Source organism: Garra rufa, chromosome 21 (assembly GCF_049309525.1).
Source record: "Garra rufa chromosome 21, GarRuf1.0, whole genome shotgun sequence".
Lineage (NCBI taxonomy): Eukaryota > Metazoa > Chordata > Actinopteri > Cypriniformes > Cyprinidae > Garra > Garra rufa.
Window position 1 is genome coordinate 36,058,313 of NC_133381.1, and position 13,585 is coordinate 36,071,897.

Here is a 13,585-nt window from a genome sequence, read left to right on the forward strand (position 1 = left end):
TCACTCACACACACGGTTGAGCTAAATAAAACTCACTCACTAACAGACTACGCTCTTCTTCTCCTTGTCTCTGTGTCGCTTTCATAGTGAATGCAGCATAAACACTGTCCGCAGATGTGTTTACCCCAGAAACTGAGCTGTGAAGAGTGTACTTCCCTCCCTCCTCTCCCCCTTAGAGTCTGAAAGTGTCTGAAGTTAAACAACTCCAGATGCTCAGGAACCCCAAAAGAAGTTCCAGAAGGTCTGTAGGCCAACATATGGTTAGTTTTACCGTTGGGAGCGAATGGCATCCCATACACCCCACCCTCCTCGATGCCCCTAATCGGTGGATCCATAATATTTGCGAAAAGCGTCCTTAAGGCACACTGATGGAGAACAGACTTTGAGAGCCTTCAGAAGGGGGAACATATTTGTGATGCTGCCAAGCATAATGCACTTTTAAGGCCTTCTGTTTGCATTAGCAGGCAGTTGACTCAAATTTCAAGAGCTTTCGAAACCTTGAAGAGCGTGAAGATCTGTATGTTGATGCACAAAGATGATACTATGTTCACATCTGCAAATTGTGTACTAAAATATGTTTTTTTTTGTGTGTGTAAAAGATGTTTTGGTTGACAAATTAATTTGTTTATCCGTCTAGGCTTGTTTGTAAGTACTGCAAACCTGTGAGACTGTCAGCAGATGCTTCCTGTCAGTGAGGTGTGACTTCCACAAGTGAGTGAACTCGAAGAAGAAAACTCAGAATTGTCGTCTTGACCTAAACGCTCTACAGTATGTGTCAGGTTTGTAGATGAGATCTCTAACTTTGTTAAGTACGTTTATATCATTGTGGTAACTGAGTGATTGTCACTTTATAACCAGGTTGCTTTAAATCCCTTAGTGAGTCGTGCAAACAAGAAAAAGGTGGATTCTTGGTGTGGGAGGAAGTTGAAATGGCGGCACTGTTCTAGGTTCAGCTCAAGTGATGACTACCGTGGAATCTTGGAAAGGGTGGAGGGTGGTGGGTCTGACTCACTCCTCACATCCAGGAGACTCAGTCACTCTTTCCACTCGGCTCTCACAGCTGCTGCCAGTTCAGCAGAAACACTGCATGAAACTTCCCAAATCACTGTAACTCTGCATTCAGACAGGAAGAACACAGCTGTGTTTTCACACACATGCTGTAATTACTAAATTCAGTAGTCCAGACACATTAGTTTGCCCAGTACAGTATGAATACAGTATTGTTTCCTAAGTACTGTTTTACACGTAAGTGAGTTGCGTTCTGATGTGTTTTGTGCGTTTCAGACCGTCTGTCAGTCTGTGCATTCATAGTGATTTTTTTAGCGACTCTTTCTGCAAGTTACAGCAATAGATGTCTCCAAAATGTGTCTGTGAAGTTTCACCTCAAAGTACCGACAGATCATTTATCATTTACTATTTTAATTTGAAGCAGAAACACTGTTTTTGTGCATGGCTCTTTAAATGCAAATGAGATTCTGCTACCCACCCTCTTTTTCAGAATTAGGCTGCATTTACAGTAGTGTGTTTTCGTTTTAAAACGCATAACTTTTGCTACGGTTACGCCTGTCGTTTACACTATTCCGGAATTGTTTAAAGCGTTTTAAAGCCATATCAGTTTAAACTTCTGATATAGGGTTTTTCGAGGGCACACATCCGAAGCACACGCACAGAAAGCAGCTGTCACATGGCACGTGAGTACTAAACTCTTTCGTGTCTTATTGCGCTTAGATTGTCAAATGCACACAAAAACAGTTAGTTATGTCTGTGAAGGTAAACAACTAAGAAAGAAATTGCTGGTTTATATTAGATCTGTGTGGCAGCAGTGTAATATACAGTAAATAAATTAACTAATCCACTGCTCTCTTGTCTCCTCCGAGGCTGGGACTCTAAAAAGTGTTCTGTGTTTGTCTATGCAGGCAATGACAGAACAGTTAGCATGCTTTGCTTAAACTTTTGCCATGGCGTAAGAACTGGTATACTACTGTCACTTGTGAAAACAAAATGGCGAATTATGGGCGGTAATATTATAGTAAGATTCCCCTTCCTACGTCACGAGGGGAGCGAAATCTGATGTGCTTGCTTTTTTACATGCATGCTTGCAGAAAAAGTCTTGCCAAAAGTTACTGGGTTGTCCTTTTTCACATTTTCTGGGTTGGTAGATGCACTGGGGACCCGATTATAGCATTTAAACACGAAAAAAGTACGATTTTCATGATATGCTACCTTAAAAAATGCTGCTTTATTCAGTATAAGTACCACCAGAGATTTTTGTATTGGCCCTGTCTGAAAACCAGATATATTTTAGGTTTCTGAATGATGCTTGCAAGTACCGTCTTTAAGACCACTATTCATAAAGTACATGTAGTTAATTAATATTACTCAGTACTTAAATGTATAATTACACTGTAACAAGGACACCTTAAAATAAAGTGTAACCAAAAAAAGACAGTTGAAGTCAAAAGTTTGCATACACCTTGCAGAATCTGCAAAATGTTAATTATTTTACCAAAATAAGAGGGATCGTATAAAATGCATGTTATTTTTTTTATTTAGCACTGACCTGGATAAGATAGACCTGAATAAGATATTTCACATTAAAGATGTTTACATACAGGATTTGAAGATCAGGGTAAATTTAACTTATTTTATCTTCTGGGAAACATGTAAGTATCTTCTGTAGATTCTGAAGGGCAGTACTAAATGATAAAAAAAAATATATACTCAGGCAAAATAAGAGAAATGTACACATCTTCATTCTGTTCAAAAGTTTACACCCCTTGCTCTTAATGAACAGTGTTTCCTTCTGAAGCATCAGTGGGCGTTATTTATTATTTTAATAAATAAAAACAGTTGTTTATTTAACTGTTTTTGACAGCAAAATAGACTGCAAATGGCAATATTGTGTTTAAGCTGTAGGTTTATTGGACTGTTGTGTAAAATATCACAGTTGTTGGTCTGAATATCAATACATGTAATTATACAGGCTAGAATTACTTTCAAAAAATCTACCCGTGATAGGTATCTCTGAAAATGAAGAAAAAAAAAATGTTAAAGTTAGAGTTTAAAATTTTAGACTGCTTGATGTAGAGCTAAGACAAAAGCTAACTCTGCTGCTCTTAGCCACAGAAAATACTGTGGTAGGCCAAAGAAGACCACTACAGAACGTAACTAACTAGAAAAAATTCATGTGATGAGAAAAACACAGGCGATGAGAACAGGTGTTATAACCCATGGATGAGTCAGTATGTAATATCAAGTATAAACTTCAGGGGAAATAGTCTAAATGCATTTTAGTAATACTGTTATATAATACTAAACAGTGGTTATTACATAAATTAGAAAAAAGTACATAAACAAGCGTGCAAGCAAAGCTGGCATGTGAGTTTATAGGACCCTTGGCAAGATTGTAAAAATGGGCTCTAGTACTGTAAAAATGGAAATATTTATATAGTTAACGTATCAGCAAATCAACTCGCTGAGGCAAAGAAACAGCAGTCTCAGTCTCCCTTTGAGAACACAAATGATGACAGCTAGGAGGACAAGGATAATTAATCTGAATTGTTTTGTTATGCTTTCATATTGTATAATTAGTTTTAGAAAATGATCTTACATAAGCAGAGAATGTGCTACATTCTTCTTCAGGCCTCCATCTTAGGAAGCACTTTTTGTTGTTGGATTTCAAAACTGTCTAACAGCAACCTCTGCTGGTCATTTAAACACAAAGGCCAGGGCCCAAAAAATTAAAAGTAGGTCAACAACATGATTTATTGATCATTATGTTTGCTTTATTAGAAATAAAAGAGATTTGAAAGAGCATGTGTTTATAATTTACATGCTGATCTGACCTGTCATATGGACACTTCTCATTTTGTCCAAAGGATATTAGACATGCACTTCAATCAAGCTTTCATTCAAGATTCAATCATTCTGAGGCCTTGTTAAGCAAATTACTGAAGCTTACAGCTCTATAAAGCTTTTCTGGCATGTTTTTCCGCAGCAGCAACTTCACGTGTAACCGTTTCAATCTGGCAAAAAAGAAGAAAAGGAGATAGATCTATCTATCTATCTATCTATCTATCTATCTATCTATCTATTCCAATATTTAAATGTGTATATGTTGACTGTATTCTAAATCTTTAGTTACAAATACACTCAATCTTAATGAATTAAAATTCCATTTTGTCATATATAATAAGAGTAACTATACCTCTTCAGTGACGTCAAGAATGGTTTGGTTCTGTCTTTCAATCATGTAGCCAAAGTTCAGTGCCATGTTCTTTAAATTCCCAACGTGGTTGGCAACCTGAATCACATTCTCTTCCATCTCATCTTCTCGATCATCATTTGTTATTCTTACAGAAACAAAACAAGCATGACTTGAATTTCCAGCTAAGACCTTTAAGGCCACATCTATTAAGTAAGAATATGGGTATTCACAGGGCTCTAGAGTGCGACCAATTTGGTCGCATGTGCGACCTAATTTCTCAATGGTGCGACTAAAAAAAATCAAAGGTTGCACCGGTGCGACCAGCCGTACGAGGGGGAAAAAAACGAAACTCCGTCAATCTTAAAGTCTCCATGTTGCTCAACAACAGACACACATTAGACCCATATCGTGGTCTAAACCAATCAGAGATAAAGGACGGATCCCCCCCCCCCTGATTGGCCGTGGTCCAGATATTCCTGTACGTGTGTGTACGTTTGAAAATGCATGTGATGCAGTCAGGATGTCTCTACCTTGTTAAGCGTTCACAATGCCTCCTCCGCAAAAACACGGACTGGATCGCGGACTCCATTCATAAAAACCGAATTTACTATGGCGCGGAATGCCACGTAATACGTTGATTTCTGGATTGATAAATCAAAAGTTGGTCTGTCACTTAATTCAAATCGCGATATGGACTAGTGTCTATGAAAACTGAAAGGCAAAAAGACCGTTTAAAATGAATCCTGCATGTTCCGTTTGCCATATGTATTAATGGTGGAGACGTGTATTTTTTTTTTTAACTGCACACGTATAGACTACTGAAGCACGCGTGACGCTCCCGCTAATTTTTGGCATTTGCATCTCAAATGAACAGATAAACTCAATCTCCAAAACCTACTGTGTCACTTTTACCGTTTCATTTGAGAAAGCATCATATCATACTGTACACACCTAAACTTCACGGCAATCTGTCAAAATAAAAGTACGGTTTAACATGAAACAGAACAATATTAGTACTGTATTACTTTTGTACAGTATAATGTAGGTGTTTATATATTCCTATTTATAAATCATATATATGTTTGCCAAAAATTAAAAAGGTTTGTTTTTCATTTGATTAAAAATAAATACATGTTTATGCTTTCATTTGATTAATATGAAATATTCAAACAAGAATTTCGAAAAATAAAAATAAAATAAAAAAAAACAATTGTAGAGCCCTATTGTTCAAAATGTTAAAATAGAGAGTTTTGTCCTTATTTTTTCACTGAAATGTTTTTGTTATTACACAAAGTAGGGTAAAGTACTGGGGAAAAAAATATGCTTCAAATAAAGAACTTTATATTGACCAGATTGTTAGTTAATCTTTACAAGTCAATATTGCCTATATGGACAGGGATTAAAAAATAAATAAAATAAAAAAGTAAAAAAAAAGTTAACTTGTAAAACTGCGGTGTTGAATGTGATGCGGTTGAAAATTTGGGTGCACCTAACTCTTGTGCTGGTGCACCTAAGAAAAAAAGTTAGGCGCACCAGTGCAACCAGTGCAAAAAGTTAGTCTAGAGCCCTGATTCATATAAATGAACAGCTTATGCCATATGGCAATGCATAACACAAATCTCCAGCTAACATTATCATATGAACAGACAGTCACAGTGTTATTTTTCCCTCACCTCTTAATGTAGGGGCCAGAGGGGGCTGTTGACCCTGCAGAAACAGCCTGCCCATTGCGAATGGCAGTCGGTTGACTGAAAACCACATTCTGATTGCTTTCTTTTGGTTCCTTTGGCTTTTTTCTCCACTTACTCTCGGCAGACTTCAGTCTGAAAGAGAATACATTCAGATCCAAAGAAGTACATCAAATACAAGCACTGAGGTGAAAACTGTAAAGTAAAAGTGCCAATGTAGTTTATAATGTAAAATAGTTGCACTCAGTGAGCTATTCCCTGTTGAAAAAACAGCAGATGCTGGTTAGGTAGGTTTTGATGCTGGTATGCTGGTTTAAGATGATCATTTGCTGCTTTATGCTGGTCCATAGCTGGCTTATGCTGGTTCTTAGCTGGTATTTGCTGGTTCTTAGCTGGTTCATACTGGTCCTTTGCTGGTTTAGGCTGGTCCTTGACCAGCAACATGACCAGATAAGGACCAGCATAAACCAGCTAAGGTCCAGCATAAACCAGCAAAGGACCAGCATTAACCAGCAAAGGACCAGCAAAGGTCCAGCATTAACCTGCTAAGGTCCAGCATTAACCTGCTAAGGACCAGCATAAACCAGCAAAGGTCCAGCATAAACCAGCAAAGGACCAGCATTAACCAGCTAAGGACCAGCATTAACCAGCTAAGGTCCAGCATTAACCAGCAAAGGTCCAGCATTAACCAGCAAAGGATCAGCATTAACCAGCTAAGGACCAGCATAAACCAGCAAAGGTCCAGCATTAACCAGCTAAGGACCAGCATAAACCAGCAAAGGTCCAGCATAAACCAGCAAAGGTCCAGCATAAACCAGCAAAGGTCCAGCATAAACCAGCTAAGGACCAGCATTAACCAGCAAAGGACCAGCATTAACCAGCAAAGGTCCAGCATAAACCAGCAAAGGACCAGCATAAACCAGCAAAGGACCAGCATTAACCAGCAAAGGTCCAGCATAAACCAGCAAAGGACCAGCATAGACCAGCTAAGGACCAGCATTAACCAGCTAAGGTCCAGCATTAACCAGCAAAGGTCCAGCATTAACCAGCAAAGGACCAGCATAAACCAGCAAAGGTCCAGCATAAACCAGCAAAAGTCCAGCATAAACCAGCTAAGGACCAGCATTAACCAGCAAAGGACCAGCATTAACCAGCAAAGGTCCAGCATAAACCAGCAAAGGACCAGCATAGACCAGCTAAGGACCAGCATTAACCAGCTAAGGACCAGCATAAACCAGCAAAGGTCCAGCATTAACCAGCTAAGGACCAGCATAAACCAGCAAAGGTCCAGCATAAACCAGCAAAGGTCCAGCATAAACCAGCTAAGGACCAGCATTAACCAGCAAAGGACCAGCATTAACCAGCAAAGGACCAGCATAAACCAGCAAAGGACCAGCATAAACCAGCTCAGGATCACCATAAACCAGCAAATCACCAGCATAAACTAGCTAAGGACCAGCATAAACCAGCTAAGCACCAGCATTAACCAGCTAAGGACCAGCATAAACCAGCAAAAGTCCAGCATAAACCAGCAAAGGACCAGCATAAACCAGCTAAGGACCAGCAAAGGACCAGCATAAACCAGCAAAGGTCCAGCATAAACCAGCTAAGGCCCAGCATAAACCAGCTAAAACCAGCATCCCAGCATCAAAACCTACCCAACCAGCATATGCTGTTTTTTTTCAATTGGCGCTACCAGTTGGTATTTTTACCACAACACAACTCGAATAATTCAATACTGATACGATGACCACAGCTACTGATAGAGCTTCTAGGTGGCGATGGATATAAGCGTAAGCTTAAACCAAATGGCGTACCATCGATTTTCCACATAAGGAGTCTAAATGCCCCCTGGATATCAAGTGAAATCCATTCTAAGAAACTCCTTCAGTGGCTGCGGCGTCATGACAAGCTTTAGTGTGTTTACATCCTGCTAGGATGGCATCTAGCATTTCTTGTCTCTGCCGTTTGTAGCCTCTTTCAGTAGCTGTCATTTACTAAAAGCCTCAGAGGCATCAGGGCAGAAGTGTTGAGAACAAAGACGCAGGTCTTTAAAAAGTTTTATTTGTCCAAAGACACCTTCCTATTCTTTTCTCTTCTTCTTATCACTAGGAAAGCAGTGAAGACTTGCATTTCTTCACATGTTGCCCTTCAACTGAAAATGACAACCAAAAGCTGCACAATGTGGTATCGTATTAGTATTTTATTTTCTAAGTTGTGTTCAAATAAAAATAGCAACAGGTAGCGCCAGTAGGTCACTAAGAGCAACTATTTGATATAACAGAAATAATAGCACCACCCTTAATCTAAAATAGGTATAAAACGGTGTTTTAATAACCTAAATCTTTCATGGGTTTTCTACTACATAGTTCTGTAAGAAATCATTTACTTTATATTAAGCCATACAAGTCTTAATACCTGGGGTTTCCTTTAATTGTGTTGCAATCCCACAGGAAATAGTGTCATTACTTCAAATATATAATTCATTGTCTTTCATAAGATATACGCTCTCACCAACCTGTTACATGGGCACAAACACAGGCCGCAGCATTTGGACAGTTCATTCAGGTTTTTTCGAGCCTGTTTCATGTCCTGCTTGATCTGCTCCACTTCCTGTTGCACATTCTTTAGTTTTTCTAATATAGAAAAAAGAGAATAAAGGTGTAGCAGTCGCATTAGCAAAATTTCTGCTAAATTTCACAGGCAAAAAGTGTACTGTATAGTACAGTATATTATATATCTCTTACACAGAGATCAAGGAGCTTTCTGTTAATCAAAGCAATTAAACTTTTCTGTTAAACTCTAAATTGTGCAGAAATTACTATAGTTGAAGTCAAAAGTTTACATACACCTTGCAGAATGTGCAAAATGTTAATTATTTTACCAAAATAAGAGGGATGTATGTACAAAATGCATGTTATTTTTTATTTAGTATTGACCTGAGTAAGATATTTCACATAAAAGGTGTTTACATATAGTCCACAAGAGAAAGTGTTTAGTGTTTAGTGATAGTTGTTCATGAGTCCCTTATTTGTCCTGAACAGTTAAATTGCCTGCTGTTCTTCTGAAAAATCCTTCATGTCCCACAAATTCTTTGGTTTTACGGCAGTTTTGTGAACCCTTTCTAGTTTCTAACAATCACTGTATGACAACTGAAGGACTCATATGCAACAATTACAGAAGGTTCAAATACTCACTGATGCTTCAGAAGGAAACACAATACATAAGAGCCAGGGGGTGAAGACTTTTGGAATTTGAAGATCAGGGTAAATTTAACTTATTTTGTCTTCTGGGAAACATGTAAATAACTTCTGTAGCTTCTGGAGGGGCAGTAATAAAGGGGAAAAAATAGGAAATTTTAAGAAAAATGTACACATCCTCATTTCGGCTTTTCCTTCTGAAGCATCAGTGAGTGTTTGAACCTTCTGCGATAGTTGCATTTGAGTCCCCCAGTTGTCCTCAATGTGAAAAGATTATTTTGGTAAAATAAATAACATTTTGCAGACTCTGCAAGGTGTATGTAAACTTTTGATTTCAACTTTCACCAAGCAGTGAAAAATGTGACTAGTTTAAGACAGATTTAATGGCTAGTTACTCTCCTTTGTAGCCTAAACAACTTCCATAAAGATCATCTACAATTATAATTTAGTTGCTTAACCTGGCCTCCAAATTTGGGATATTGAGGTTGTAAAAAGACTCACCTCCCTGCTCATCTAGCATAATCAGTGTTTTAACCCCCGTGTCCAAACTCTGGAGAAATACATATGCTTCACATCAACTCAAAGCAGTGAACAAATAACAACAGCATTTTTACATGGCAACCCTAGTCAAAAATAAATAAATAAATACTAAAATATATTTGAAATACATTATTTTGCACTATTTATGTGCAAAAATAACCTGCATATACCTAATTATAATTTTATATCAGTACATCTTAAGTGATATGTCAATAAATGGTAATGTATTTGAAGTAGACATAAAGTGAAATAGAATTTTTTTTCCTATAGGGAAATAACAGTAACAGTGTTTTTATTGAGTACTCATGTTTCATTGGTTAAACTGGTTAAAATAAAACTTACCTCCTCTGTCATTTGTAACATTCGTCTAGTGCTTTCAAGTGACTGACAAACAAATACAAACACAGTCAAACATTAACGTCAAATATTCATGGAAGTTGTTTCCACCATGCAATAAAGAAAATAAATAAGGTAACTGACTTTTTTGTGAGAGTTTATCTCTCACAATTTTGTCATCAGATTTGTCTATATATATATATATATATATATATATATATATATATAGCATGAAAATAATTGTTTTCAAAGTGTAATACTGTTTTAAATTAATGTTTTTCCAAAAAAAAATATATATATATATTAAAAAAGTTTTCTGTTTAATTTAATTGCATTTTTGTTTTTCTTAGCAAAAAAATAAATATAATTTTTTCTCTAATTTACAGAAGACACCTAAAATGTCATTCAGTGTAACAGTCTTGTCAGGAATATTTACAACAAAAATCTATTTTGACATATTAAAAGACGAAATAATTTCATCCCAAATACTGATTAGTTGTAATTCTACATTTTGAAAATTTGTCCGAGGTTTTGCCCATTTGTCTTATTTTTTTGCTCATTTAAAACACAATCAAATTTAATATGCTCTCTTACTCTTTTATATATTTTAATAGATACAAGTCAGAATAGGCATGTTGTTTGAATTTTTACATGAATATTGTGTTACACTGAATGACAGTGTAACATTATTTCAACCAAATTTAGACATTTTATTTTCCAAAAAGTTATTAAAAACCTTAAAAGTAGACAATTTACTTACATCTAATGTGCTTTCTATGGACATAAAATCACTTTTGTAAATTTCTTTTGACATGGACATCTTAACATCTTTGACTCATATATATCATATATATATATATATATATATATATATGTGACCCTGGACCACAAAACCAGTCATAAGGTTAAATTTTACAAAATTGAGATATATACATCATATGAAAGCTCAATAAATAAGCTTTCTATTGATGGTTTGTTAGGAAAGGACAATATTTGGCCGAGACACATCTATTTGAAAATCTGAAATCTAAGGGTGCAAAAAATCAAAATACTGAGAAAAACACCTTTAAAGTTCTCCAAATTAAGTTCTAGCAATGCATATTACTAATCAAAAATTACATTTTGATAGGTTTACAGTAGGAATTTTACAAAAATCTTCATGGAACATGATCTTTACTTAATTTCCTAATGATTTTTGACATAAAAGAAAAATCAATAATTTTGACCCATACAATGTATTTTTGGCTATTGCTACAAATATACCCCAGCGACTTAAGACTGGTTTTGTGGTCCAGGGTCACATATATATGAAAAAGGGAATTGCTAGTTTTTATATATAAAAGAAACCTACTATATTTTAAGTTCTGCTTGCAAATATAGGACAAAAGTATGTTTTAAATGTTTCAGACAGAAGACTAAATGAAAAGTAAAACCACACTGACACTTCTGATGAACTGTGGTTGTACAAAACTATTTCCACACTTCTTACTAAACCACATTGACCTTGAAAATAACAAGATGGGGCAAAGAAGTATTTTTTAATCTGCAGTTTACAGAAATGAAAGAACTGTGCTTTCATATAAGCTGGGAATTTTAAAGGAACTTGAAAACAGCAACTAAAAAAGAACAGGAAGGATCCATCTCATCATCATCTTATACATACTTGTGGAATCAGATAACAAACTTACCTCATTTGTTACATGGTTGGCTTTAATTGTCATCTCCTCCACTGACATGTCTGCCATTCTGCTCGGATTTTTACATACACTCTGGGAAAAGTGTGAAAAGTCAAATTTAAGATGATATATTTGCATATAAAGATTGTCACAGAAATTCATGGAAAATCACTACCCTACGTGTGAAAATGCATGACAATTAGAATGAAAACAGATTTTTTTTTTCATTAACAAATACATTAAAAATTAATTGAGTTCATAAAAAATCTTCGCCTTTCAATCAGAATGGCATGGTTTAATCAAAATGTTATTACTACCTAATTAGCAATCAGTTCAACTTGATTCAAGTCGCATTATTAAGCTACACATAATTATTAAGCAGAGCAGAATTTGTCTACAAAGTAGAATATTCAGCTACTTTTATAATATCGAACTCTTTTAGCTTCTGTAACTTACTCTCAAGATGCTCCAGAGTTCTGAGTTTGGTGATCGTTCCGTTGTACGTGTTAAAGTTTCCTCTTTGCATCACAAAAATCCCTCAGAGAGAGTTGTGGGTACACAAAAAGGAGAACCGTATTTACTCTTCTTTCTCATGACCTCTCATTAGTGACGTAGTCAGGAAGGGGCTGTTGAAGGTACTTGCCCAACCCATAACCACATGCCATCTCAACATACACCTCTGATATTTACTCCAAACCAGAACTCACAGATTCTGAAGTTGTATGTTCTTCAAAATCATATGTATGAACTTGTTTGATGAACCAATTGTTGGAGCCATAGAGTTACATATCTAAAATGATTAGATAATCACAGGTATTGCACCTGCCTTTGCTACTTTATGTGGGCAACCAATCTAAACCAGAAGTGAGGTGGCAAAGGGAGGTGGGAAGTGTTTTTGACCTACATGGGAAAATACCCCGAGCTGTCCTTTTAACTTTGTGAATATATGTCTTCTAATATATATATATATATATATATATATCAAGTTTTTCTATATGATGCGAGTAGCATCAAATCATCTGTCTGTATTTGCAAGCCTTTATACCAACAAAATTATTGGTGTTGCTGTTGACTTTGGTTCAAAATTTTGTAAATGATAAAAGATCGCAATGCCAAACCAGAAGGTTCCATCAAGTTTGTAGCATCACAACCAGAGAACAAACCAAAGATATGATTTTCCTTCAGATTTTGTTTTTACGCTATTTATGATGTTGTATTACATTTGTCAAAACGGCTGGTTGAGGCTCCACAGCAGGAGCTCTTCTAAACAGCAGACGCAGAAAGTCTCGAAGGGAGTTGAAACAAAGGCACTGTCCTAGTTCTTCCTCAAATGATTCAAATAACTAGGCTACTATGTAATCCTCTTGAGGAAGACCAGAGAAGATTCAGTCCAAGTAAAACTATCCATGAACAGATGAAAGCTGGAATTAACAGAAAAAAGCCCTCAGCACTCATCCAGTGACATATGTATGGTCAATAAAAGACCATACAGACATTTAAAGAACGCCTTTGTAGAAGTTGAAAATAATGTTGTTAAATGTACAGTTGAAGTCAAAAGTTTACACACGCCTTGCAGAATCTGCTAAATGGTAATCATTTTACCCAAATAAGAGGGATTATACAAAATGCATGTATTTTTTTATTTAGTATTGACCTGAATAAGATTTTTCATACCACAAGAGAAAATAGTCCCCGTTCAAAAGTTTACATACACTTGACTCTTAATACTGTGATTTTTATTTTTATTTATTTTTTTTGTTTAGTGATAGTTGTTCATGAGTCCCTTCATGATTATGAGATCCATTTTTTCACACTGAGGACAACTGAGGGACTTATATGCAACTATTACAGAAGGTTCAAACGCTCACTGATGCTTCAGAAGGAAACACGTCGCATTAAGAGCCGGGGGGTGAAAACTTTTGGAATTTGAAGATCAGG

The 13,585-nt window shown here is 36.3% G+C and overlaps 1 protein-coding gene across 1 annotated transcript; it reads right to left on the reverse strand.

Annotated features, from left to right (window-relative positions):
* Positions 1–47: 47 nt before the first annotated feature.
* LOC141295403 (synaptosomal-associated protein 23-like) lies at positions 48–11,725 on the reverse strand. Its single transcript, XM_073826608.1, has 7 exons — positions 11,660–11,725; positions 9,978–10,019; positions 9,597–9,645; positions 8,414–8,531; positions 5,881–6,030; positions 4,208–4,352; positions 48–365 (listed from the first exon to the last, which is right to left on the reverse strand). Exons 1-7 carry the CDS (start codon positions 11,714–11,716, stop codon positions 48–50), a joined length of 879 nt encoding a protein of 292 aa, XP_073682709.1. The 5' UTR covers positions 11,717–11,725.
* Positions 11,726–13,585: the final 1,860 nt, after the last annotated feature.